The 25,360-nt window shown below is 34.7% G+C and overlaps 1 protein-coding gene across 1 annotated transcript in view; it reads right to left on the minus strand.

Annotated features, from left to right (window-relative positions):
- The window catches only part of FSTL5 (follistatin like 5), an 880,400-nt gene that overhangs the window by 85,424 nt on the left and 769,616 nt on the right, over window positions 1-25,360 (minus strand). Inside the window, exon 12 of the mRNA XM_045163154.1 lies at window positions 6,733-6,882. Coding sequence (XP_045019089.1) covers window positions 6,733-6,882 — 150 coding nt within the window. The remainder of the gene's footprint in view (window positions 1-6,732; window positions 6,883-25,360) is intronic.

Raw genomic sequence — 25,360 nt, forward strand, 5'->3', positions numbered from 1 at the left:
AAGACTTCTGGAATTCACCTTCTAAAGAGGTTCACAGACTGAAATTATAAATTGTTGAAAACAGGAGAATTTAAACAAACTCAAAGATAGAAAATTTGAATTTGTTTAAAAGATAATTTTATGGGATATATATCTAAAATTTTAGGTTGATATTTTAGTCAACAATATGCCTCAAAAAGTAGTGTCTTATCAGAAATAAGGATAGATTGCACATACTCGGTATGGAAATCTTCATTCCCTATATTAAGGTAGCCTCTAAGGTAGCTTCTACCTTTTCATGGGCTTTCCTGGTGGCTCAGAGGTTAAAGCGTCTGCCCTCAATGTTGGAGACCCAGGTTTGATCCCTGGGTCGGGAAGATCCCCTGGAGAAGGAAATGGTAACCCACTCCAGTATTCTTGCCTGGAGAATCCCATGGACGGAGAAGCCTGGTAGACTACAGTCCCCGGGGTCACAAAAGTCAGACACGACTGAGCGACTTCACCTTCACCTTTCTTTTTTTATTATTATTATTATTTTTTACTGTACAATATTGTATTGGTTTTGCCATACATCAACATGCATCCACCACGGGTGTACACGTGTTCCCCATCCTGAACCCCCCTCCCACCTCCCTCCCCATACCATCCCTCTGAGTCATCCCAGTGCACCAGCCCTAAGCTTCCTGTATCCTGCATCGAACCTGGACTGGCAATTCATTTTTTATATGATATTATGCATGTTTTAATGCCATTCTCCCAAATCATACCCCTCCAACAGAGTCCAAAAGACTGTTCTATACATCTGTGTCTCGTTTGCTGTCTCGCATACAGGGTTGTCATTACCATCTTTCTAAATTCCATATATATGCGTTAGTGTACTGTATTGGTATTTTTCTTTCTGGCTTACTTCACTCTGTATAATAGGCTCCAGTTTCATCCACCTCATTAGAACTGGTTCAAATGTATTCTTTTTAATGGCTGAGTAATACTCCATTGTGTATATGTACCATAGCTTTCTTATCCACCTTCACCTTTCTATAGAATAGATCTGTTCAGAATATCCCAAATCATTGTAGCCACTGTTTTACACTTCCTCTTCCCAGGAAGGAATTTTTAATAGTGAGGAAAAAATCAGACTCCATATTACATCTGTTCCTTTCACTGTGGTTAGTCATGCTGACTCTGCATCTTTTGTAAAAGAATGTTGCCTGTTGTTCAGCCACTAAGCCACTAAGTCATGTTCAACTGTTTACAACCCCATGGACTGCAGCATGCACGGGCTTTGAACCAGCTCTGAATGAGGAATAGGGCCCTCACTAGATCGCTATCATGCTTGCACCTTGATCTTGGAATTTCCACACTCAGAAACTTGAGAAATAAATTTCTTTTATTTATAAATAATGCAGTTTGCTGTATTTTTGTCTGTTTTTTATTTATTTAAATTATATCAGCCTGAATGGTGATATGAAATGATAGTGAAAATGCATAGAAAGTGAAATATTTAGTAATAAGGCATATTTAATCACTATTGTATGCAAAAGTTAATAATATATCTGTTAGTTTAAGAATAGTCATTATGTTCAATTTGCATATAATATTACTTTTGTCTGTTGATTTATCAAATATTTCTCACTTTGATCATATGTCAATTTTTTCTAGTAATATGGTAATAATCACTTTACAAAATTGTAAGCAATCATATATGTTTTCCTATTTTTGATTTTTTAGTCAACTTTTTAACTCATTAAGTAACTTGCTTTAACTAAACACTTTGTGCCTTATAGTCCCTTTTGCAAATCTGATGTTAATATTGTTACATCAGCTTTTATGTTTTGCTGTTAGTTTATGCCTGCATCACCTGGGACTCTTTTTTTTTCATTTTGGAAGTGTATCTATTTTAATATGCATATTATTAGATATTCATTATTCAGTTTATTACTTTTTATTATAAGCTAGTTACTTTATTCCATCCTCTGTTATTGTAATTATATACATATTTGGTTTTATTCTATAATTTTTTTTTGGTTTTGCTTTTAATTAATTTTTGTTGGAATATAGTTGATTTACAATGTTGTGTTAGTTTCTGCTATACAGCACAGTAAATCAGTTATATATATATATAACTGTTTTTAGATTCTATTCCCATATAGGTCATTACAGAGTATTAAGCAGACTTCTCTGTGTTATATACCAGGTTCTTATTAATTATCAATTTTATATACGATAATGTCTATATGTCTTTTGTTTTATTTTTTGGAATCATTGCCCCCCCTCATTTGTTTTATATAATTTTGTTTAAAATTTTGGCTTAAGTTTTCAGTTTTATATTTTCTCTTCCTTATTTCTTCTTTTCCTATTGTATTTATGAATAGGTTGTGCATTTAATTTTATTTTTTCATAGACAGGTACAATATTTAAGATATACTTTCTTGAAATATTAAACACATGTTTAACATATGCATACTAATTAGTAATTATTTCCAGTCTTACATAATACAAGAAATCTTAATATAAATAATATCAACCCTTTCCCCACTTACATGTTTTTGTACACTATTTAAACACCGGTTTTTTTTTGTTGTTATTTTAGTCCTGTGTTTTCATTCTTAAAAATGTTGACCTTAAATTCAGGGAATACCATTATTACTGACAGTTAATATTTTAATAGATCCTATGTTTACCAATTTATTTGCTCACTATATATCATATTTAATAGCTTAGTTTATTTTCCTTATTCTTATAATGAATAGTTTCAACTTTATATAACTTTATTTTGTTGATGAAATTTTTCTACTGACCATATAATATCAGAGTATATTTTATTTCCACTTCATCCTTTAATAATATTTTTTCACTTTCTTTTGGTGTTCATTATAGCTATTGAGAAAAATTGCTACTATTCTCATAGTAATTCATCTACCATTTTTAGATCTTCCTTTGATTTTATGTTTAATTGTTTCATGTCAATATATTTAGGTATTGATTTTTCTCTATTTAAGTTTCATTGCCCTTTCTAAATCTGAGAATTTAGAGTATTTTTAAATAAATTGTACAATAAATAATAAAATAAGATATGTATATTATGATATATAATAATATATGGTATATTATCAACTTTACCCATTTCTTTCTATTTGGTATATTATCAGATTTTCCCCTTTATTTCTGTTATCTCCTTCTAGAATTCATCCTTTCTATGTTAGTGTATAAATAGAGTCTGATATATATATATATATATATTTAATTAATTTTTATTAGAGTATAGCTACTTTACTTTTCCCCCGGAGAAGGGAATACTCCAGTATTCTTGCCTGGAAAATCCCATGGACAGAAGAACCTGGCAGGTTACAATCCATGGGGTCACAAGGGTAGGACACAATTTAGCGACTAAACCACCACCTAGCTGCTTTACAATGCAGAGCTAGTTTCCACTATATAACAAAGTGTATAAACTATAAACATACATATATCTCCTCTTTTTCTCAATTCCCCTCCCATTTATGTCACCACAGAGCACTGAGTAGAGTTTCCTGTACCATACAGTAGGTTCTCATTCGTTCCCTATTTTATACATAGTATCAGTGTGTATATATATTAATATCAGTGTGTATATATATTAATCCCAATTTCCCAATTCATCTCACACCTCTTTTCCCCCTTGGTGTCCATATATTTTTTTCTTTTTGTCTGTGTCTTTATTTCTGATTTGCAAATAAGATTATCTGTATGACTTTTCTACTTTCCACATATATGTATTAATATATGACTTTTTTTTCTTTTTCTGACTTACTTCACTCTGTATGACAGTCTCTAAAAGTCCATTTATATCTACACAAATGACCCAATGTTTTACTTTTTTATGGCTGAGAAATATTCCATTATATATATGTACCAAGTGTCTCCTTGCCCCAACCTGAGCTGGAAACATGTATGTCCATCTGGTCACATATTTCTCACCACTCTGCACAAGTCCTTGAATGACTGCAAAATACCATAAGTACTGGTTTTGTGGTTCTAAATAAATTCAAGAGAGTAGGTGAATTTTAAATACAGAATCAGCAAACAATGAGAATCAACTGTAATTGATTTCTCTGCAGCAAAAATGAAAGAATAACACTTGCTCCAGGTAAATGAAATGACCTCACAATTATCTTGTGCAGCCAGTGTAGCCAGACACAGACAATGAATATTGTATAAATTTCCATCTCTGTAATAATAAAAATCAGGCAATACTGACTTGTGGTAACAGAAATCTGCATAATGATTACCTTTAGATAGGTAATGACTAGAAAGAGTAATAAAGCATAATTATTAATATTTTAATACCAAAATCACAGGAAAATCCATTTAGACTGAGTCTGAATTTTCTAACTTATAAAAGTGTAAGTTTTAGATTCTTGTCTGAAAAATACCCACAATCATAATTACATTATATTTTAATATTTTATCCTTGTATGTCTTTTTCATTCTCCTGGTATTTTATAGCCATTATAGTCATTTTGAAAATGATATCATTTATGTGATTTTTTTTACCATTGCCTGAATTTTCATTATTGATATTTTCTATTAATTTTAAAATTTACATCATTGTCTGAAGATAGAAGTTATATGAATAATAAATGATGTTAACTTTTCTCACTTTCAAATATCTAGTAGGTAATACATATTCAGTTGGTGTAGGTTTCTGGTTTGAACACTGAATTTAAAGACCAGCCTGATTATTCCTGAAAGAACATCTAATTTTAACCTACCAGCTAAAGACTATTGATAATCCTTGACTAATGCCTGTAATTCACTGGCCTATGTTGCCGCTGAAATCAAAGTAAAATAAACCCGGTCAAAAATCAAGCAGTCTCAAAGACAGACACATAGAATGTAAAATATACAGAAAAATATGTTCTCCCAGTAGACACTGACCATTAGATAGACACCCATTAGATAGGGTGCACACAAGAAGTACGTAACCCTGAAGGCCTTAGAATTTTCTAGAAGACAGTTATTCATCCTTTCATGACCCTACTGTTCATTCTCATATTTGAAACTGAACCACAAATTTATAACTCTGTAGACACCAGAGCTTTCAAACACTTTTTATCTGTTTATCTGTGATACCAAGTACATCTTACAAAAGACAATTAACAAATGCATACCAAAATGGATAGATGATTGGAAGAAATCATATGAAGTTGTTAAAAGCTATTATAGTGAGAAGCATGATTTTGAACTTCTTAGAATATTTTTTGTTATAGTCAGGAATCAATATTAGAGGTACTAACAGCTACTTCAAACCAATATTGATGCAAGAAAAAAAAAAAAACTATAAAAGTAAGAAATGGTTAGGTTTCAGGGTCTGTCAGAATTTTGATAGTAAACCAGTATACAGTGCATATACCAGGCCCTGTTATAAATGCTTAAATGCTTTTATGCATTAATTGATATAACCCTTAATATAATGTTATGGGATATGTACACTTTCAAGATGCTTCAGTGGTAATCTGCCTGCCACTGCAGGAGATGCAAGAGACGTGGGTGCAATTCTTGGGTTGGGAAGATTCTCTGAAGTAGGAAATGGCAGCCTACTTAAATATTCTTGCCCAGGAAATCCCATGGTTAGAGGAGCCTGGCTGACTACAGTCCATGGGGTCGCAAAAAGTCAAACACAACTGAGCACACACACAAAATGTGTACAGTTATTATTCTGATTTAACAGATTGTATTGATACATATCTCAGGATGCTATTTTAAGTTTGTTTCCCCTGAGCTGAGAAGCCATAGATCCTAACAGTCAAAGGCTTGGAGGCTGAAGCCAGGCTGCCAGGAGGCAAATCCTATCCTTTCCCTTGCTTGTTGTAAGACGGAATTCTAGTAGATGGTCCAAGTTGGATAGTTTTGGAAAGAGCAGGAGATAAAATAGTTGATGACTCAAACCAGAATAGTCTCCATAACCATAATCATGGCAACATGGAAAAATTACATGGCAAGATTGACAATTTTTTTTCTCTGTCATAGACCTATGCATATTTGTTTTACTACTGTGGTAAAACCTACTAAATTATTATTATCCATTAAATCTATTATTGTTCAGCCTTTGTTACGAATCAAATGAGAAAGCTATAATACTGTTCCTGTGATGGTAACTGCTGATGCTGCTAAGTCTCTTCAGTCGTGTCCGTCTCTGTGCGACCCCATAGACGGCAGCCCACCAGACTCCCCTGTCCCTGGGATTCTCCAGGCAAGAACACTGGAGTGGGTTGCCATTGCCTTCTCCAATGCATGAAAGTGAAAAGTGAAAGTGAAGTCGGTCAGTTATGTCCGACTCTTCATGACCCCACGGACTGCAGCATACCAGGCTCCTCCGCCCATGGGATTTTCCAGGCAAAAATACTGGAGTGGGGTGCCATTGTAACTAGGATACCTTAATTGTCCATGGACCAGGAAGGACTCTCTTTGCTCTATACATAAAAAGCAACTCTGAGGATGATTTCTGTGTAAATGGTCATGTTGGTATTATAAAGTATTCTTGGAATCTAATTGTTGAAAATAAAAGCTCTTTCAATTGCTTGTTTAATTGCTTAGGGTCAAGTAGTAGAGTGAGAGGAGAGTTTGCAGAAAACTCATGTATTTTCTATTTATTCAAGTAATGAAACAAGTTATCAATGACAATCAACTGACAGGTTACCTCGTAATGACTATTACATTAAATTAAATTTTCTTTAAAACTACTTTCATTTCAGAAAGAGGAGTCATTCATACCTGAACAACTTTTTGAGACTGCACGTCAACAACAAGGACTCTATCCAAAGTTGGCTGTGCGACATAGATGAACTTGTCCTTGACATTGACAGCTGAGGCCCACACACACCTCTGGATTTCATCACCTTCAGCTTTAGGACAGACTTCATCCTAAAATTTAGAAAATATAAAATTAAATGAATATCTTCAATTATAACATGGACATGGACATATGACGAGTAACATTAATGCTGGACACTTTACTACTTTTGTCATAGAAAGTTATATATATTTGTATATATGTATATATATAAATACATATGGTAATATATATTTATATGCTATATATTTATATTTATATCAAATATATAGAGTTAAACAAAACAGTATGCAGTACATACTTAAGTTCATTAAATGTGTATAGAAACTAGTGTGAATAATCCTTTAGAATATATTTTCTCAAGTTTTAAATGCTCATTTATAGTAATATATGAATATTGTTATATTCATATAGTCCTTTCATCCATCCTTACCTGTTCATAACTCAGTAACTGCTTAAATACATAATAAGTCCAATGTTTCCTCCCAAATCCTCCAGTCTCAAACTTCTGTACCAGTACATCTAGAGCCTCTCCAAACCCAAGGTACATTCATAATCCATTCAAAAGCTACCAAACCCACTGAAAAAGAAGAATCCTAGTTTATGGAGAATCAGGAACTTGGAAAAAATGCTAAAGATTTTTTTTCATAATATTTATTTTATTTTTGATTTGGTATCAAGGTCAAATTTTACAAAATTCTTTCATCTGACTTTTTTTTTTTTTTTTTTTTTTTTGCTGCATTACCCTAGAACTGCCTTCTGGCTGAATATTATATTGTTTGTGCTAGATCTTCTATTTCATCCTTCAAAATTAAATAAATGTTGAAGGTATACTTATGTCCTTCTGATTTGCATCTGCAGATATTGAAAGTAGAATAATGTCATTTAGGTCTTTATTTTTGCTCCAGGTTTTCCTTTTATTCACTGGTTTGCTTTTCTGGTGGCTCAGGTGATAAAGAATCTTCCTGCAATGTGGCACACCCAGGTTCAATTCCTGGGCCAGAAAGATCCCCTGGAGAAGTGAATGGCTATCCACTCTAGTATTCTTGCCTGGAGAATTCCATGGAGAGAGGAGCCTGGCAGGCTATAGACAGCGTGGTCCCAAAGAGTCGGACATGACTGAATGAAACACACACACATTGGGTTTGTAATTCTCTCGATTTATTTATAGTTAGAAAAACCACTAGCAAGAGAGCTCCACACAAAATATGTATAAGCGTATATTTATTTAATGATAATATAATGATAAACACTGATTCTAGTGTGGCACTTTTTTATGATTTAGGCCTGATCTCTGAGTACCATGTCTAACATTGATTTGTATACTCTAGGTAGTAACTCCAAAGCTCAATTAAAATACTCACCTTCTTCTCTAATTTGAACAAAAACAATTATTTTTCATCAGAGAGCCCATCCACCATTTGTATTTAATAATCATGAAACAAAATCAATAAAATGTTCATTATCAACACCACCTAAACATTTCTTTCAATGAAAAGATAATACTGACAGTAGATAAACCATATCTGGCATTTAGTAATTAAAATGAATACCACAGTAATTCTCAGGCAGCACAACCACAGAAGATGCTTCTCTTTCTTGCATAAAATTTGGAAAGTAATGTAAAAACCAGAGCACTTTGGAATGAGAAGCTCAGTATGTGCTCTGCTGGTTTTGTTCTCCACCCTTAGATCTGATTCTGAAGAACCTGGAGGGCCCACTCATTTTTAAAATCCAGTCCAGAAGTACCAAGTTCACTAAAACACCAGGGATATATAACAGTAGCGTTTCCTGAACAGTGCAGTTGTTCCAGGCTCCCAGGACATAAACAAACAAACAAAAAAGAAAACTAAGTATCCAATGTATGTTTCTGGTAGTTACGGAGGGTTGGAATGAACACCAATTTATAGAATGCACCACAATAATATTAAGATTACCATCAGCAGTGAGTGTCCATGGCACCCAAAGGCAGGCAGCACAAGCCAAAAGGCAGAAATCTGTTCTCAGCACATGTCCAGAACACAGTACAGGATTTTACCTTCATTCATCAATTTTCAATGAAACATTATTTTCTACACCAAACATTTTTCTTTAGAAGAATCTTGAACATCTTTGACAAGGACCTGTTTCATGAGAACCAAACACGATATAAAATATGTACTTGAGAAGCCTGAAAAGGTGGGGAAAAGTGGGACCTAAGGTTGATGAAAGTTTCTGAATATAGGGAAGTTGTTTACAAATTCTTTGCTGTTATGTAAAATCTCACAATGAAACCTGCCAAAATAACAGAAAGCATGAGTGACCTGACACGAAACTGTCAGCCAAACAACTGCTGAACCAGGAGCAATTTCCACCTCTTTGCTACAAAACTATTCAACAGGAAAATAAACTGCTCTGCTGGGAATTATCTCCTACTTTGTATGCTGTCACTAGAAGATGTCCCTGACCAGACTCACAATCCTTTTTACAAAGCCATTAAAACTTGCCTGACAGTCACCCTAAATTTTCTTTGCTGTGCTTTACGCCATTATTTCTGATTATAGTCTATTAGGTTCCTTTTTACAGTAACAGTCCTCTTTTTCCAGATTACATAGATGAATACTTATTTCTGAGGATAGGAATAGTAGGGGAATATATTTCACATGCATTAGGCACTCAGTGGGATAAAAGAAAAGCTAAAAAATACCAGAGATGCAAAAGAAGATTAAGATAATAGGTACTGATGAGGAAAACTGTCAGGAATTATATTAAAGAGTATCATTCAATCATCTTTATAGAAACGTATACTGTCATTGAGAGTAAAAGGGTTAATACGAATTTAGAGCTAATGAGAATGAGTCAATAATAAAAAGACAATTCTAGCTCATAATTAATACTTATCTATTTCCTTGTGGGTCACTTACATATTTCATTATATATTTCCTGTGTATGAATTATCTTCTTCCAAAATTTTAAAGGAATATACCATTAGTGATAATGGAAATTTTAACTTAGCAATTAAACTAGTGTTGATGCTTCCTGATCTGCTAAACCAAAATTATAGTTTGAATAGTTGAATATATTTTGAATATTCAAAATATAGTTTGAATATATATATATATTCATCTTTTATAGGACTCAGTCATTTTCATTTATTGTATTGATTACCTATTACAAATACTTTGCTCTTAAATCTCCAATCTTGTATCTTTCCTCCTTTTCTTCATAGTCACTCCTGTGCCATTCATAGTGAGGATGAATGGATTTGTTACAAGCACCTCTGTTTCCCTTTCATCCAGCTCAACAGGATTCTGGCATTATTCTTTCCTCCCATCCTCTCTCTAATTATGGTTTGTCCACTACCCTTTGCATGCAGAAACAATCTGCCTACATTTAATCAATGTGCTAAGTCACTTTAGTCATGTCCAACTCTTTGTGACCCTTTGGACTGTAGGCTGGTAGTCTCCTCTGTCTGTGGGATTTTCCAGGCAAGAATACTGGAGTAGGTTGCCATGCCCTCCTCCACAGGATCTTCCCAATTCAGGGATCAAACTCATGTCTCTTATGTCTCCTGCATTGGCAGGCAGGTAGCACCGCCTGGGAAGCACACATTTAATCTATAACTTTAGTTATACCTCCAGGTGCATTGGAACACGCACATGCCTTAGTAATTTAAGCAAACATTAATTGAATTCATCTGCTTTCCGTTCCAATAGCCAATCTAATTCTCTTTATATTTTGAGCAAGTTTTCGAGAACCTTAATTTCATTTCTTGACCTTTCATTCTAAATTGTTCATACTTCAAACTGGCATTTGAGAGATCCTGGCTCTTCCAAAAGAGAGGTCTTGAAAACTCATCAATGGCCTCAGAATTTACAATCATTGGTCTTCACTTCTTGTTGGGGAGAATTTATTGGACACTTTCTATGTGAAAGATATCATGCAAAGCTATGTTTGGAAAGAAAAACATGAATATGAGTGAATGCCTGCTCTCAAGTTGCTTATCATTTCTCTCATATTCAGCTGTTTCAGAATTTGGTTCTTCCTGGAATATGTTTTTTCAGTGTTGTAAGACAGAATTAGCAATCAATGGCCCCAGACCAAATTCAATCCACTGCCTATTTTGGTATGTGGCTTAGGAATTAAGAATTTTTTTGGCATTTTTTTAATGGTTGAAGAAAAGTCAAAAGAAGAATACTATGTGGTGACAGGTAAACATCAAATGGTATTCAAATTCACATAAATAAATATTTATTGGAACATATCTACACCCATTCATTTAAATAGTATCTATCATGTGGAGAGAGAGCACCTGACCTGCCTCTTGAGAAATTTGTATGCAGGTCAGGAAGCAACAGTTAGAACTGGACATGGAACAACAGACTGGTTCCCAATAGGAAAAGGAGTACGTCAAGGCTGTATATTGTCACCTGGCTTATTTAACTTATATGCAGAGTACATCATGAGAAACGCTGGACTGGAAGAAGCCAAGCTGGAACCAAGATTGCCAGTGGAAATATCAATAACCTCAGATATGCAGATGACACCACCCTTATGGCAGAAAGTGAAGAAGAACTAAAAAACCTCTTGATGAATGTGAAAGAGGAGAGTGAAAAAGTTGGCTTAAAGCTTACATTCAGAAAACGAAGATCATGGCATCCGGTCCCCATCACTTCATGGGAAATAGATGGGGAAACAGTGGAAACAGTGTCAGACTTTATTTTTCTGGGCTCCAAAATCACTGCAGATGGTGACTGCAGCCATGAAATTAAAAGACACTTACTCCTTGGAGGGAAAGTTATGACCAACCTAGATAGCATATTGAAAAGCAAAGACATTACTTTGCCAACAAAGGTTCATCTAGTCAAGGCTATGGTTTTTCCTGTGGTCATGTATGGATGTGAGAGTTGGACTGTGAAGAAGGCTGAACATCGAAGAATTGATGCTTCTGAACTGTGGTGTTGGAGAAGACTCTTGAGAGTCCCTTGGACTGCAAGGAGATCCAACCAGTCCATTCTGAAGGAGATCAGCCCTGGGATTTCTTTGGAAGAAATGATGCTAAAGCTGAAACTTCAGTACTTTGGCCACCTCATGCAAAGAGTTGACTCATTGGAAAAGACTCTGATGCTGGGAGGGATTGGGGGCAGGAGGAGAAGGGGATGACAGAGGATGAGATGGCTGGATGGCATCACCGACTCGATGGACGTGAGTCTGAGTGAACTCTGGGAGTTGGTGATGGTCAGGGAGGCCTGCCGTGCTGCAATTCATGGGGTCGCAAAACGTCGGACACGACTGAGTGAACCGAACTGAACTGAACTGAACTGATGCAACAGCTGAGATCACTTATAGTACTGCACATGCACGTCACGAGATTTATGTAACAGCTGAGATCATTGGTAACACTGTGCATGTGCATCACGAGGTACTTGCTTGGTCACAGGCTACTTTCTGCAGTACACCTGTATAAGCTTCACCTTGAAAGCCCTGGCTGCTGCTGCTGCTGCACTGAGGCTACATTGGAGTGACACCATGATTATGTTATATGAGATTATGATATGGCTCCATTATGGCTGCTGTATGGTTCTGTTGTGGCTGCTGCTAAGGCTGCTCTGTCAGCCAGGAGAGAGGCTGTGTTATGGCTGCCTTGCCAGCCAGAAGAGTATAAACTTATCTGCAGATCCTATGGCTCCTCAAATCTTCCAGCCTCTAAGGTTGCACCTTGCCTACCCTGGATAGTAGCTAACCAGTGAAAAGGGTACCTCACAGTGAACAGTAGGACAGTATGAATAGCAAGACAATTGCATCACAGACAGGATAAGTGGTACATATCTCAATATTTAAAAAGCAAATAACTCAATTAAAAAATGGACAGAGGACCTGAATAGGTATTTTTCCCAAAGACATACAGATGGACAACAGGTCTATGAAAACAGACACTAATCATCAGGGAAATGCAAATTAAAACTACAGTGAGACATCACATCCATCTGCCAGAATGGCTGTCATCAAAATGACAACAAATAAAGAACCTGCCTGCCAATGCTGGAGACACCAGAGATGTGGGTTCAATCCATGGATCGGGAAGACTCCATGGAGGAGGAGATGGCAACATACTCCAGTATTCTTGCCTGGACAATCTCATGGACAAAGGAGCCTGCCAGGATACAGTCCATGGGGTCGCAGAGACTCTAACATGACTGAGCACACATGCAATATAAACCTAATCTTAGCTAGATTATATAGATAGGTACCATGTATCTATCTACATTATCTGTGTATCTATATCTAAATAGCTGTCATTCATGTACCTGTCTGTGTGTTCATGTGTGTGTATGTATTCTCCTTTTAAAAATTATTTTCTATTTAACTTTGGAATCAACTTTAATACTTTCTTTAATACAGTACACTTTCTTCTCTCTATTATGTTTCTATTTCAAATTGCCTATTCAATAGTTTTTTGGGGAAGACAGGGAGGGAGGAAGATCTGGTGAATGGCAAGGCCAAATATTAATTCCTGGTTGTCATCCAACCATGATCATAATAAGGCAAAAAGAATGAATAAACTCTTAAAGGAATTGAATGTAAAATAAATAGATCAGAAAAGCAAAGTCTGAGACTTGACTTTCCTGAAGTCACCAGAAGGGAATAGAAGCTAAAGAAACTACTAAAGGTGGAATTTAACTAATAGGATTAAGTGACAACCAGGGTAAGTTATAGCCTGGAATCCATATCAGCAAACTTGTATTCTGCATGGTCCATATAGTAAATAGCTTAGGCTTCCCATTCATATTGCCTTCATCTGTGTGAAAGTGCAGACAACATATATTTTTCTTCCAGATTTATTGAGATATAATTGACATACAGCACTGTGTACATTTAAGGTGTACAACATAATAATTTAACTTCCATCATGGAATGATTATCACACTAAGTTTAGTGAACATCTAGCATCTCACATAAATGCAAAATAGACAAAATTGTTTTCCCTTGTGATAAGAACTCTCATTGTTTACTGTCTTAACAATATTCATACATAAGATGAGGCAGTGTTCATTAAACTCGTCATGTCATCTATTACGTCCCTAGCATTTATTTATCTTATAACTAGAAGTTTGTGTCGCATTCAGGTAATTCTATCTTTCCCCATTCTCTGCCTTGCTGCTGCTGCTAAGTCACTTCAGTCATGTGCAACCCCATAGACGGCAGCCCATCAGGCTCCACCATCCCTGGGATTCTCCAGGCAAGAACACTAGAGTGGGTTGCCATTTCCTTCTCCAATGTATGAAAGTGGAAAGTGAAAGTGAAGTCGCTCAGTCTTGTCCGACTTAGCAACCCCATGGACTGCAGCCCACCAGGCTCCCCCATCCATGGGACTTTACAGGCAAGAGTACTGGAGTGGGGTGCCATTGCCTTCTCCATTCTCTGCCTTGGGTAACCTCAAATCTGATCTCTTTTCTATGAGTTTGTTTACTTGTTGGTCTTTAAAGTATAATTGACACTTTGTTAGGTGGCAGTGTGCAATATAGTGATGCAGCCTTTCTCTATATTGCAGAATGATCACCACAATAAATCTGGTTACTACCTGTCACCATACATAGATACTACATTATTATTGACTGTATTCCCCCACTCCCCATAACTCATGTATTTTGTAACTGGAAGCTTGTACCTCTTAATCTCCCTCACCTATTTCATTAATTTCCCCACCCCTCCCATCAGACGCTCACCTTTTTATTCTCTTTATCTATGACTTTATTTCTGTCTTGCTATGTTTGTTCGCTTGTTTTGTTTTTTTTTTTTAGATTACATATATAAGTGAAATCATACTATATTCATCTTCCTCTGATTTATTTTAGTTACCATAATACCCTCTAGGTTCATCTACATTGTCAAAAATGGCAAGGTTTCACTCATCTTTATGGATAAGTAATATTCCATGGTATACATAAATAAAGTCTTTTTATCGATTCATCTGTTGATGGGCACTTAGGTTGCTTCCATATCTTCGCTATTGTAAATAATGCTGCAGTGAACATATTTTTTTGTTTTCTTCAGAAAAGTACTCAGAAATGGAATTCCTTGGTTGTATGGTAATTCTATTTTTAATTTTCTTAGGAAGTTTCATATTATTTTCCATAGTGGCTGCATCTATGTACAATTCCACCAGCTTGGGCAGATTCTTTACAACTGAGTCACCTAGGAAGCCCTTGACTTATATTCTGGAAGTTTAAAAAACTAAGCAATTCTACAAAGTAATAAAAAATGGGATAGTAAAATAAAAAAGTAATTGACAATAATAGTTATGCATAACCCTACATATAGAACATTAGTATACTCAACATGTAAAATAGCTTGTTTAAAAATACGTTATAGGCTGCTGCTGCTGCTGCTAAGTCGCTTCAGTCGTGTCCGACTCTGTGACCCCATAGACGGAAGCCCACCAGGCTTCCCCATCCCTGGGGTCCTCCAGGCAAGAACACTGGAGTGGGTTGCCATTTCCTTCTCCAAAGCATGAAAGTGAAAGGTGAAAGTGAAGTCGCTCAGTCGTGTCCAATTCTTAGCAACCTCATGGACTGCAGCCTACCAGGCTCCTCTGTCCATGGGATCTTCCAGGCAAAAGTACTGGAGTGGGGTGCCATTGCCTTCTCCGCTTTATAGGCTAGGGTTCTCTAACATATAAAGAAAGGCAAATACATGAACTTCTGCATAATTTGGATTACAAATGCATTCTGTCATTTGCATAGCTGTGAATGAAAACACACTGACAATAGTAGTATAAAGAAAGCAGAAATAAGCACGCAACAAATCAGGTTACCAAAACTGTATACACTCAACATGGGTGCCACATTGTGGGTTCACCCAAGAGTAGTATATAGATGCTTCTAGATCCAGAACGAATTACTGGGAATGAATTTTGAGTCAAAGGTAAAGAGAGAGGCTTTGATGTTTGATAAAAATGTAAGCATTAAATTTGAAAACCCCTAGACATATTGTCGACCTGATTCTCTCACTGATCAGATCCTTAACTATGATAATAAATTGGTTTTATATATAAACTACTATGTAGAAAATAAATTAATGAAAACCTACTGTGCAGCACAGGGAGCTCTACTCAGTGCTCTGTGGTGACCTAAATGGGAAGGGAATCCAAAACAGAGGGGCTATATGTATAGCTGCTTCACTTTGGTGTACAGCAAAACTGACACAATATTGTAAAGCAACAATACTCCAATTATTTTTTTTAAGAAAATAAGATTTCAGCAGTTCTCCTGGCTTAACATTACTGCTTCTCTACCAGTTAGATTCCTAAGACTGGCAGGAGATTCTGCTCCCTTGGAGGTAGCTGAGAACTGGGGAGAAAAAAGTTTTGCAAAAAGAAAAAAATTAAATCTTACTGAAAATATGTAATGGTGATCTTTATTATTTTCCAACAAATGATCTGTTCTCCAGCAAGATTGTTCTCATCAATATTTCATAAAAACCAATAATTTCCCTCAGTGACTAAAAAGCATATCACACATTTTATTAATCAAATTCCTTTTAATCTACATTTACAGCCACACTTCCAAAACCTATATAATTCATCCCTAATTACTGTGGGTCTTACTCATTTCTTCTTGTCTGAATTTTCATAGCATTTACATTCGGTGTAACATGATTTGGCATTTAATCATGCATTATCATTCCCACCTAAAATGTTAGCCTTTGCTATTCCTGTCTTTGTACATTTTCCAAACATAGTGGGGAAAGTACAATAGTACTTCAGCAAACACATGTTTAAATATCACTTATTGTAGCAAAAATAAAGGGAGTGGAACCAAAAGGTGTGTATTTCTCAAACATGATGTTAAACCCTATGCCATGTTATCCAGAATCATTGAGGAACCAAATTTTACAGCATTTTCAAATTATGGCCTCTGGATAGCTATCAGTGGCATATCATTTGTTACCAAGTTGAGAATAGTATAGTAATGGAAAATAATCACTTAGAATCTTCATATATACAAATATTTGTATTTAAATTTGAGCTTCTCATGAATACACTAGATATAATGTATTCCTATTAATCTTGCTTTGCTAAATATAACTTATATTTATATTTTATATATACATTTATATATAAAATATAACTAAATTTATTAAAAAATATACAATTACATATTAAACAACATACAATAACATATTAAACAATTTAATATCAATGGTTATCTCCCTTACTGAATTTTAAGGCAATGAAGTTAAAGTACTTTCATCAATTTTTAATCAAGATCACTGCTTATAACACAAGTTTTACAACTGCTATTTTCTACAATTAGATATATTCAATTTATCTAATTCTTCTTGCCATTTCATTTATGAAAATGTCATAAACAGTCCAGTTCGTATTAATCAAAGTATAGGTAATCATAGCAGTTTAGGGCTGATTTACCTTAATTTGGCTTATCAAAGAAAATTGCCAGACATCATTATTTTGATTCTAGAATATCAAAGTTACTCAGACCACATAGAAATAGAAATAGAAATCTTCATCCTTTCTTTTAATATGAAGTTAGTGCATGTATTTTTGCCAAAAAAGGTCCGTCTAGTCAAGGCTATGGTTTTTCCAGTGGTCATGTATGGATGTGAGAGTTGGACTACGAAGAAAGCTGAGCGCCAAAGAATTGATGCTTTTGAACTGTGGTGTTGGAGAAGACTCTTGAGAATCCCTTGGACTGCAAGGAGATCCAACCAGTCCATTCTGAAGGAGATCAGCCCTGGGATTTCTTTGGAAGGAATGATGCTAAAGCTGAAACTCCGGTATTTTGGCCACCTCATGCGAAGAGTTGACTCATTGGAAAAGACTCTGATGCTGGGAGGGATCGGGGGCAGGAGGAGAAGGGGACAACAGAGGATGAGATGGCTGGATGGCATCACTGACTCGATGGACGTGAGTCTGGGTGAACTCTGGGAATTGGTGATGGACAGGGAGGCCTGGCATGCTGCGATTCATGGGGTCGCAAAGAGTCAGACACGACTGAGAGACTGAACTGAACTGAACTGAACTAATGCATGTATGTCTTTCAGTGATATAATAAAAATGGAGCAGACAACATTACGGTCTCATAAACTGAAGACTGGTTTCTTTTTAGAAACAATGTATTAGAGAGATTAAAAAGTAGCCTTCGAGGTCAACCAGACATAGACATAATCCAGTTTTATAATCACATTAGCTGTATGAATACTCCTCTAAAGCTTTATGTCTCCTGTATAATATTATCAATCACATAGGACTAATCTGTGGGTTAAATGAGGTTATGTTTGAAAAGGTCAAATGAGCAATAAGTGCTACCTGTTATTTTCATATAGAAAATTCACCATGGGCTACATTTTATGAAAATTATAACAGTCTATGAATTTTTCATCATTTTTTTCAGTTTCCAAAATGCTTTGGAGGGAAGTTGTGTATATTTAAGAATTTCAGATAGGTGTTTTAAATATAGAATAACAGTTGCATAATAAGAAGAAAAATTTTCCCTTTATCATTTTGCAGGTCTATGATATTGAGCTAATTATCTTTTCTCAATTTCCTTATCTAGAAATTGAGAGGGTTAATTAGAATTTGTCCATTGTTCTAATAAAATAAAAAAAAGGTATTTGAATTACTTCTACTCTGCTTAAGCAGAAAATATTTTATTAGTTTTTAGAAGTATTAGTGTTATTGTATTAGGTCCACCCATGTTGTTGCCAATGGAAGAATTTCTTTTTTGTTTTGTTTTGGCCATCCCATGCAGCTTGCAAGATTTTAGTTCCCCAATCAAAGATTGAACCTGGACCCTTGGCAGTGAAAGCTCAGAGTCCTAACCACTGGATTACCAGGGAATTCCCAGAATCTCATTCATTTCCATGACTAATATTCTACTGTATGTGTGTGTGTGTTTGTGTGTGTGTGTAAATCACATCTTTAACCATCCATCTGTTGATGGGCAATTGGGTTGCTTCCATATTTTGACTATTGCAAATAATACTACAATGAATATAAGGGTGCATAAATCTTTTCAAATCAGTGTTTTTATGTTCTCTGGATATATATCCAGCAGTGGAATTGCTGGGTCATATGGTAGTTCCCTTTTTAGATTTATGAGGAGCCTCTGTACTGATTTCCACACTGACTGTAGCAATTTACATTCACACCAACAGTGTAGGAAGGTTCCCTTTCCTCCATATCCTCACTAGTATTTGTTATTTGTAGAGTTTTTAATGATGGCCATCTTCAGAGGAGTGAGGTGAATAATCAATTTAAAAAGAAATAAATTTGTAGAGTATTAAATTTCAAATGTCCACAGAACATAAGAGATGAAAGAACCTTAGACGTTTTGTGAATGCAAGGCTAAATAATTTGTTGGTTCTCCTGACTTGCGGTTGATCCACGTTTCAGTGAACACTGAGAATCCAGGGGCAGAGACTTAATGTCTATTTGGAAAGGCATACATTTGAATAATGGGGAAATCAAATTAAATGTCAAGACCATGGGTTTCCCTTTAGATACAAGAACCAGTAGAGTTCAACAAAATGTCCTTTGAACTGAAAGCTAATATTAAATGCTAAAGGAATTAGACAAATATGGGGGATATCAGGACATGTAAATTATATGGATGCACAAGGTTCATGATGGATCAGTTCAAATAAATGTAGTGTAGATAGTAGTAATTAAAAAATTAGTTGTGTTTCATTTCATTCTCCAAAGTGATGAAGATTTGATTTTTATAAAGATGATTTGTACAAAGGTTATGAAACAGCAAATGTGCTCTTTCCTAACTTTATTTAACAAAGCACAATGGGTAAGTTGGTTAGATAGGGTGAATATAAATTATTTAAAAATTCTTTTTTTCACCTGATAACACATAAAAAATATAGAAAGATGAAAGTTACTTCTTTGTTCTGGATTCTAATTTTTTAAGTAACAATAGAGAATATTCATTTAAATGGTCGTTTCCAACTATGGATTAATAGTAAAGATTAAAAGGACTATAAGAAGACTCTGTTTAGATTAATTTACCTTGACATTTCATTTGAAGCATCAAGATAAATTAATTCAAATAGATTCATTTAAAATGTATTTTGTGTACGTTCTTAGTCATGTCTGACTCTTTGGGACCCCATGAACTATAGCCTGCCAAGCTCTTTGTTCATGGGATTGTCCAGGAAAGAATACTGGAATGGGTTGTCATTTCCTGCTTCAGGGGATCTTCCTGACCCAGGGACCAAACCTACATTTCCTGTGTCTCCTGCATTGGAAGGGGGATTTTTACCACTGAGCTACCTGGAAAGCCCCAAATGTATTATAAACTCAAGCAATTTTATTTTGATAGATTTCATTTCTCTGTGTTCTTATTACTTAAGCAAGTGTAGATTTTTAAATAAATAATACCTGTGAAACAGATTGCCAGGCAGTTGAGGGACTGACTTCTACAAAATAGGATTGAGGCAAAAAGCTTGAAGTTTACTTTGGGAGATCATAAGCATTAACAAACTATCTTTAGCCATTTAAGGGACTTTCATATAGATTCTATTCCTTGATGTTTTCTAGTTCTTTTATTAAATTGAGTAAATTAAATTAGTTATTATTGTTATAAATCCATAGGATAAAAAGGAAACAAAGCTAAACTTTTAATGAAAAAGGTCAAGCAATTTGAATGCAATTGTATACCAGAAATATGTTCCCTTCCCTTTCTTTAAATGCATGATTTTTTTTAATGTTAATTTAAAGATTTCTCTTTTTGGGGACATTAGTTGATGAGCAAGACATGTTTTACTGATTACTTTTCTAAGAATATCTATGTCATCTCTCCCTCTGAATAGCTTACTCTGTCTAGCAATCATTTAAAAAATGTTGACATAGAAGTGTAAATTGAGGTAATTTTATGATTGTTGTATTCTCTACATTTGTTTAGTACAGTGTATATTATTTAGGAATTTGTTTTTGGAGAAAAGTAATCTCACAATGCAAATGGCACAGGGTCATCTTGATGGAGTTCACTGTCTCCCCATATTAAATGGCAGAGGGCACTTTATGTGGAAGGCAGGCTTAATCATTTTTTTCAAAATGCCATTGACTGAAAAATATTATTCTGAAGTATGGTAGATTTATCTTCAAAAATTATAAGGCTGGTTAGAGGATAAATATAAACGTGTACTTCTGAACTGTATTATAATTCACACATTAATTTACTCCACATAGGAGCACCTGTACTGAGTATCATTGCACCTTACTTTTCTGGTCAACATTCTTTAAAAGTCATTTTAGCAGGATTCATGTTATTAACTAGTTAATGATTATTATTTCAAAAACCTTCTATTCTATCTCTCATAGGTATGAAGTGAGTGGATACTGGCCAAATAATTTATACACATACAAAATATTTTGCTATGTTTGTACTAATTAATGTAAAGCTATAAAATTATACCCATTTTAAAATCAAATGTTGTAAACCTTTAAAAATAAATGTTACATTAAAAAATAATTTACCTCTGCACATACCTTCTTTATGGGTGGTAAGAGGACAGATCAAAAGTCCATTTTTTTTGTATTTTCTCTTTAAAACTATATCTTTATTATATTGTCTTCAGAATTGCATTTGGTCTTGTCCCTTTTTACTGACAAATCTGAAAATGTTCTGCCACACTATCCAGCTCAGGAATATTCTCGAGTAATAAATTGAAGATAATATGGAATAAGAATCCACCAAAACTGCCTCTGTGATTTAGTTAAGTGTAAATCCTTTATGTATGTAGATTATATAATCCCCCCCCCCTTTTTTTTCATCTTTAAGCTTTCCAAATAATTTCAAAAGTAAACTATAGGACATAAGATAATTTTTGCACAATTATATTCACTATATCTGTACATGGAAAGTTCCATATTTTAAGAAATTTAGAAAACATAAAACTGTTATATGATAAATTATATGGAGAAATATTGAATCATCATTGTAAACTTTCAGCAATATTTTAAAAATTTGTGATTTAGTCATTTAATAAAGACATTAATTTACTATATTGTTTTCCTTCCTTCAAATTGTTCAAGCTGAGACTAATGACCTATCTAAATATGAAAAAGATATTAATGAAATGACAAGCTTTCAGTGTTAAATTAATATTTTGACAACTACTGTTGAAATAGAAAATGTTAGCAATGGGAAATCAAGCAAGAGATTAAAGTTAAATATAAAGTTTAAGAAATGTAAAGAAAAAATAAGGACTAAAATTAGAATAAATCATGAAGATCATAAATCTAATCCTCAAAACATTACAAAAAATATGTAGTTTTCAACATATTAAGAAAAGAAGAAAGTTAGGGATTTTGTAAGCAATATTATCCTTCAGAGAGAAACATCACAAGAAAACATCTAATATTGATGATTCAAGAAATATTTCTAAGCACATTAGTTAAAGTGATTAAATGTGATTACTTACATGAAGGCAGACTGGGGATGCACAAAGTAAAAAACTACTACTTTTTAATCTAAACTTTTTGTATTATTATTATTTTTTACCATGCCAATCTGTTGCTTTGAATAAGTCAATTGGTACTTTTTTTATGAATAAAGCTAAATCTTGGACCAGAAACAGTAATTTAAGAGCCATAGACTGATTTATGTAATTTTGTAATGTCAAGTAAAAACGTTTCATGTTTAAAGACATTTGTATGAATGATTTTTATATTGAGATCTTCAATTTTAGCCTCAAAAAGTTTCTATTAAAAAATCCAAATTCCTATAAGCACATTTCTTTCTCAAGTACATAAAATGTGCTCTTAGGTGTATACAGTGAATCCTTATCCCTCATATAAAAAATGTGATGGCAATACATTGAGACACGTACATAATTCTGATCACATCCAAATAACTTGGCTGGTTCTTATTAGTAATCTCTCGAAGATTTAGTATGTTATTTTAGATAAAATTACTTGACCCAATTAATATGCTAGAGAACTCCATTGAAATACTGTTGAACAATTTACATGCTTCCCAAGACTGTCCCCTAATGTTAGGCTTGCATACTTCAAGTGCATTAGAGGCACAATGTGAGAATTTCGTGAGTGTGATTTTTAATGAAAGATTAGAAGGCCTCTTTAAATCCAAGGCTTCAAAGACCAATTTCATAAATTTATTTCTTTTAAAATCTACAGCGTTATCTTCTAAGAAATAGTTAGAGGTAGTTTACATTACTCTATTTAGGTAGCCTTTGCAGGATACTATTGTAATCGCAAAGGATGAAAGCTTAAATTTTTATCATTTTATAACTCTTTGTAAATTAAGCCATGTTTGAATAGAAACCCACTGAGAACAGAATAAGTGGGGAAACATTTCGATTACCTTTCTGAAATATACAAGTGGTATTGAATTCAAAGGTTTGCTCAATGGCTTCATGGGGAAATGGATTGTGTGCATGGTGTAAAGGGCCTGAGGTTTTAACAATTATTTTTGTGGACAGAATTTGAAGAGGTAATAATTGGATTAGAAACAGAAGGAGATGCTGGGAAGGGAACTGAGAAAAGCCCTGAAGTCTGAGCTGCTTTTAGAGAGGGGAACACCAGCAGAGAGAGAAACATGGACATAGCAAAGAGAGATCTGTTTTCCCATTTCTAATATCAGTTTCAATTTCTTGATTTCTGAGTATTCTGCACACTATGGACAAACTGTCCCTATGTACAAGCTCCATTCTAATAGGGTGCTAATCATACTATTTATAAAGACAAGGCAATTTTCTTGTGTGGAAATTCTAAGCCTAGATAATAGACATTTTACATCAGACTTTCGGCAGAAAATATGTTCCCCTAGACTTAAAGTTGCATCAAAACCAGGACTAGAATCTTCACATTCCAAAATATAAGACCCATGCACAATGAGGACCTGCACCACCACAGGCTTCCCTGGAGGCTCAGATGGTAAAGAATTTGCCTGCAATGCAGAAGACCCAGGTTCCAACTCTGGGTTGGGAAGATCCCCTGGAGAAGGGAATGGCTATCCACTCCAGTCTTCTTGCCTGGGAAATCAGACAAGCCTGGCAGGCTACAGTTCATGGGGCCACAAAACGTTGAACATGACTAAGCAACTAACACACACACACACACACATGCATGATAAGATATATGTGATTTTCTTTCAAGCTCTTTTAGCCTCCAGAAAATAATAAATAATACCATGGTATATATACAGAACAGCAGCTGAGTGAACTGAAGGAAAAAAAAAGTGTTGAAGATTAAAAGAGTTGTAGACATGTAGATACGTTGACAAAATACTTGAAAGTCAGAAGACTGAAAAAGTTGGTAACCTTGGAAAAGCTTGTCATCCCTGAGCCTGTAATTGAAACATTTTTCCAAATCCATTTCAGTTTGAGTTCTGAAGTTACAAGTCTGGGATAGAATTCTATTTGCTTGAAGTTCACACTTATTGCTGGTGACAAGAGGAAACTACATATACAACTAGGATAAATATAACCAGAATCCTATCTAGTTAGGCTACATCACCAAAAAAAAAAAAAAAAGGAAAAAGGAGAGATTAAAGTATAAATAAAAGAACGTTCTATGAATCTTCAACCAACTCACTATCAAAAGCTGAAATCTGATGCAATGTAACATTGCACCAAAATCGAATTTTTATTTAGAGCAAGCAAGCAGCATCTTCTAAGAGATTTCATCAAGAATTCTATACTCTAAATATTTCAGTTTTAATCTAAATGTTACTGGTCAATGAGTTATATTGGGGATTGCACTGCTCTTCTCTTAGTATCAATAATGACTTTGAAAAATATTATATCTATGTTTAATCTTTTTGTATGTGTGTGTGTGGGAGAAATGATTTCAAAAGCCTCATTTGCTCTACTCACACTCAAGAGATTTATCTCCTAAAATCCAGAAGAACTAGATTTTTTTCTATATTAACACTCTAACCTATTTTGGACCGAGCATCTGCACGGTGTGATTCTGAATTAATAGACCCATGAGATTGATTGCATGTGTGTGTGCTAAGTCAATTTATTCATGTCCAGACTCTTTATGAGACATGAACCTGCCTGGCTCCTCTGTCCATGGGATTCTCCAGTAAAAACACTGGAGTGAGTTGCATGCTCTCCTCCAGGGAATCTTCCTGACCCAGAGGTCAAACCCATATTTCTTATGTCACCTCCACTGGCAGGTAGATTCTTTACAGCTAGTGCCACTCGGGAAGCCCAGAGATTATGTTTACCCTGAAACAATTCAATGATCATTAATTTTATGAAACATTTTTCACAAACACTTTAAAAGAGGAATGGTGTTTTGTGGGAATTGTAAAGTAAGGAGAAATAGTAGGTTGAGGAGAGAATAGATGCATACAACTTTAAACTCAGACAATGCATAAAGAATGAAGAGTCTACGGCTATACCCAATGGGGGTTTCAATAAATGCACTTCATAAATGTTATTTGATTACCTGCCATGTGTAAGGCAGGTACTGAAGTACCTGTATTCCCAAGTACACTGGAAATAAAAACTTTAATCAAAGCCTTGACTAATGGAGACAGTAAGATGTGGTGGATTGTATTCTCTGTC

Source organism: Bubalus bubalis, chromosome 17 (genome assembly GCF_019923935.1).
Source record: "Bubalus bubalis isolate 160015118507 breed Murrah chromosome 17, NDDB_SH_1, whole genome shotgun sequence".
Lineage (NCBI taxonomy): Eukaryota > Metazoa > Chordata > Mammalia > Artiodactyla > Bovidae > Bubalus > Bubalus bubalis.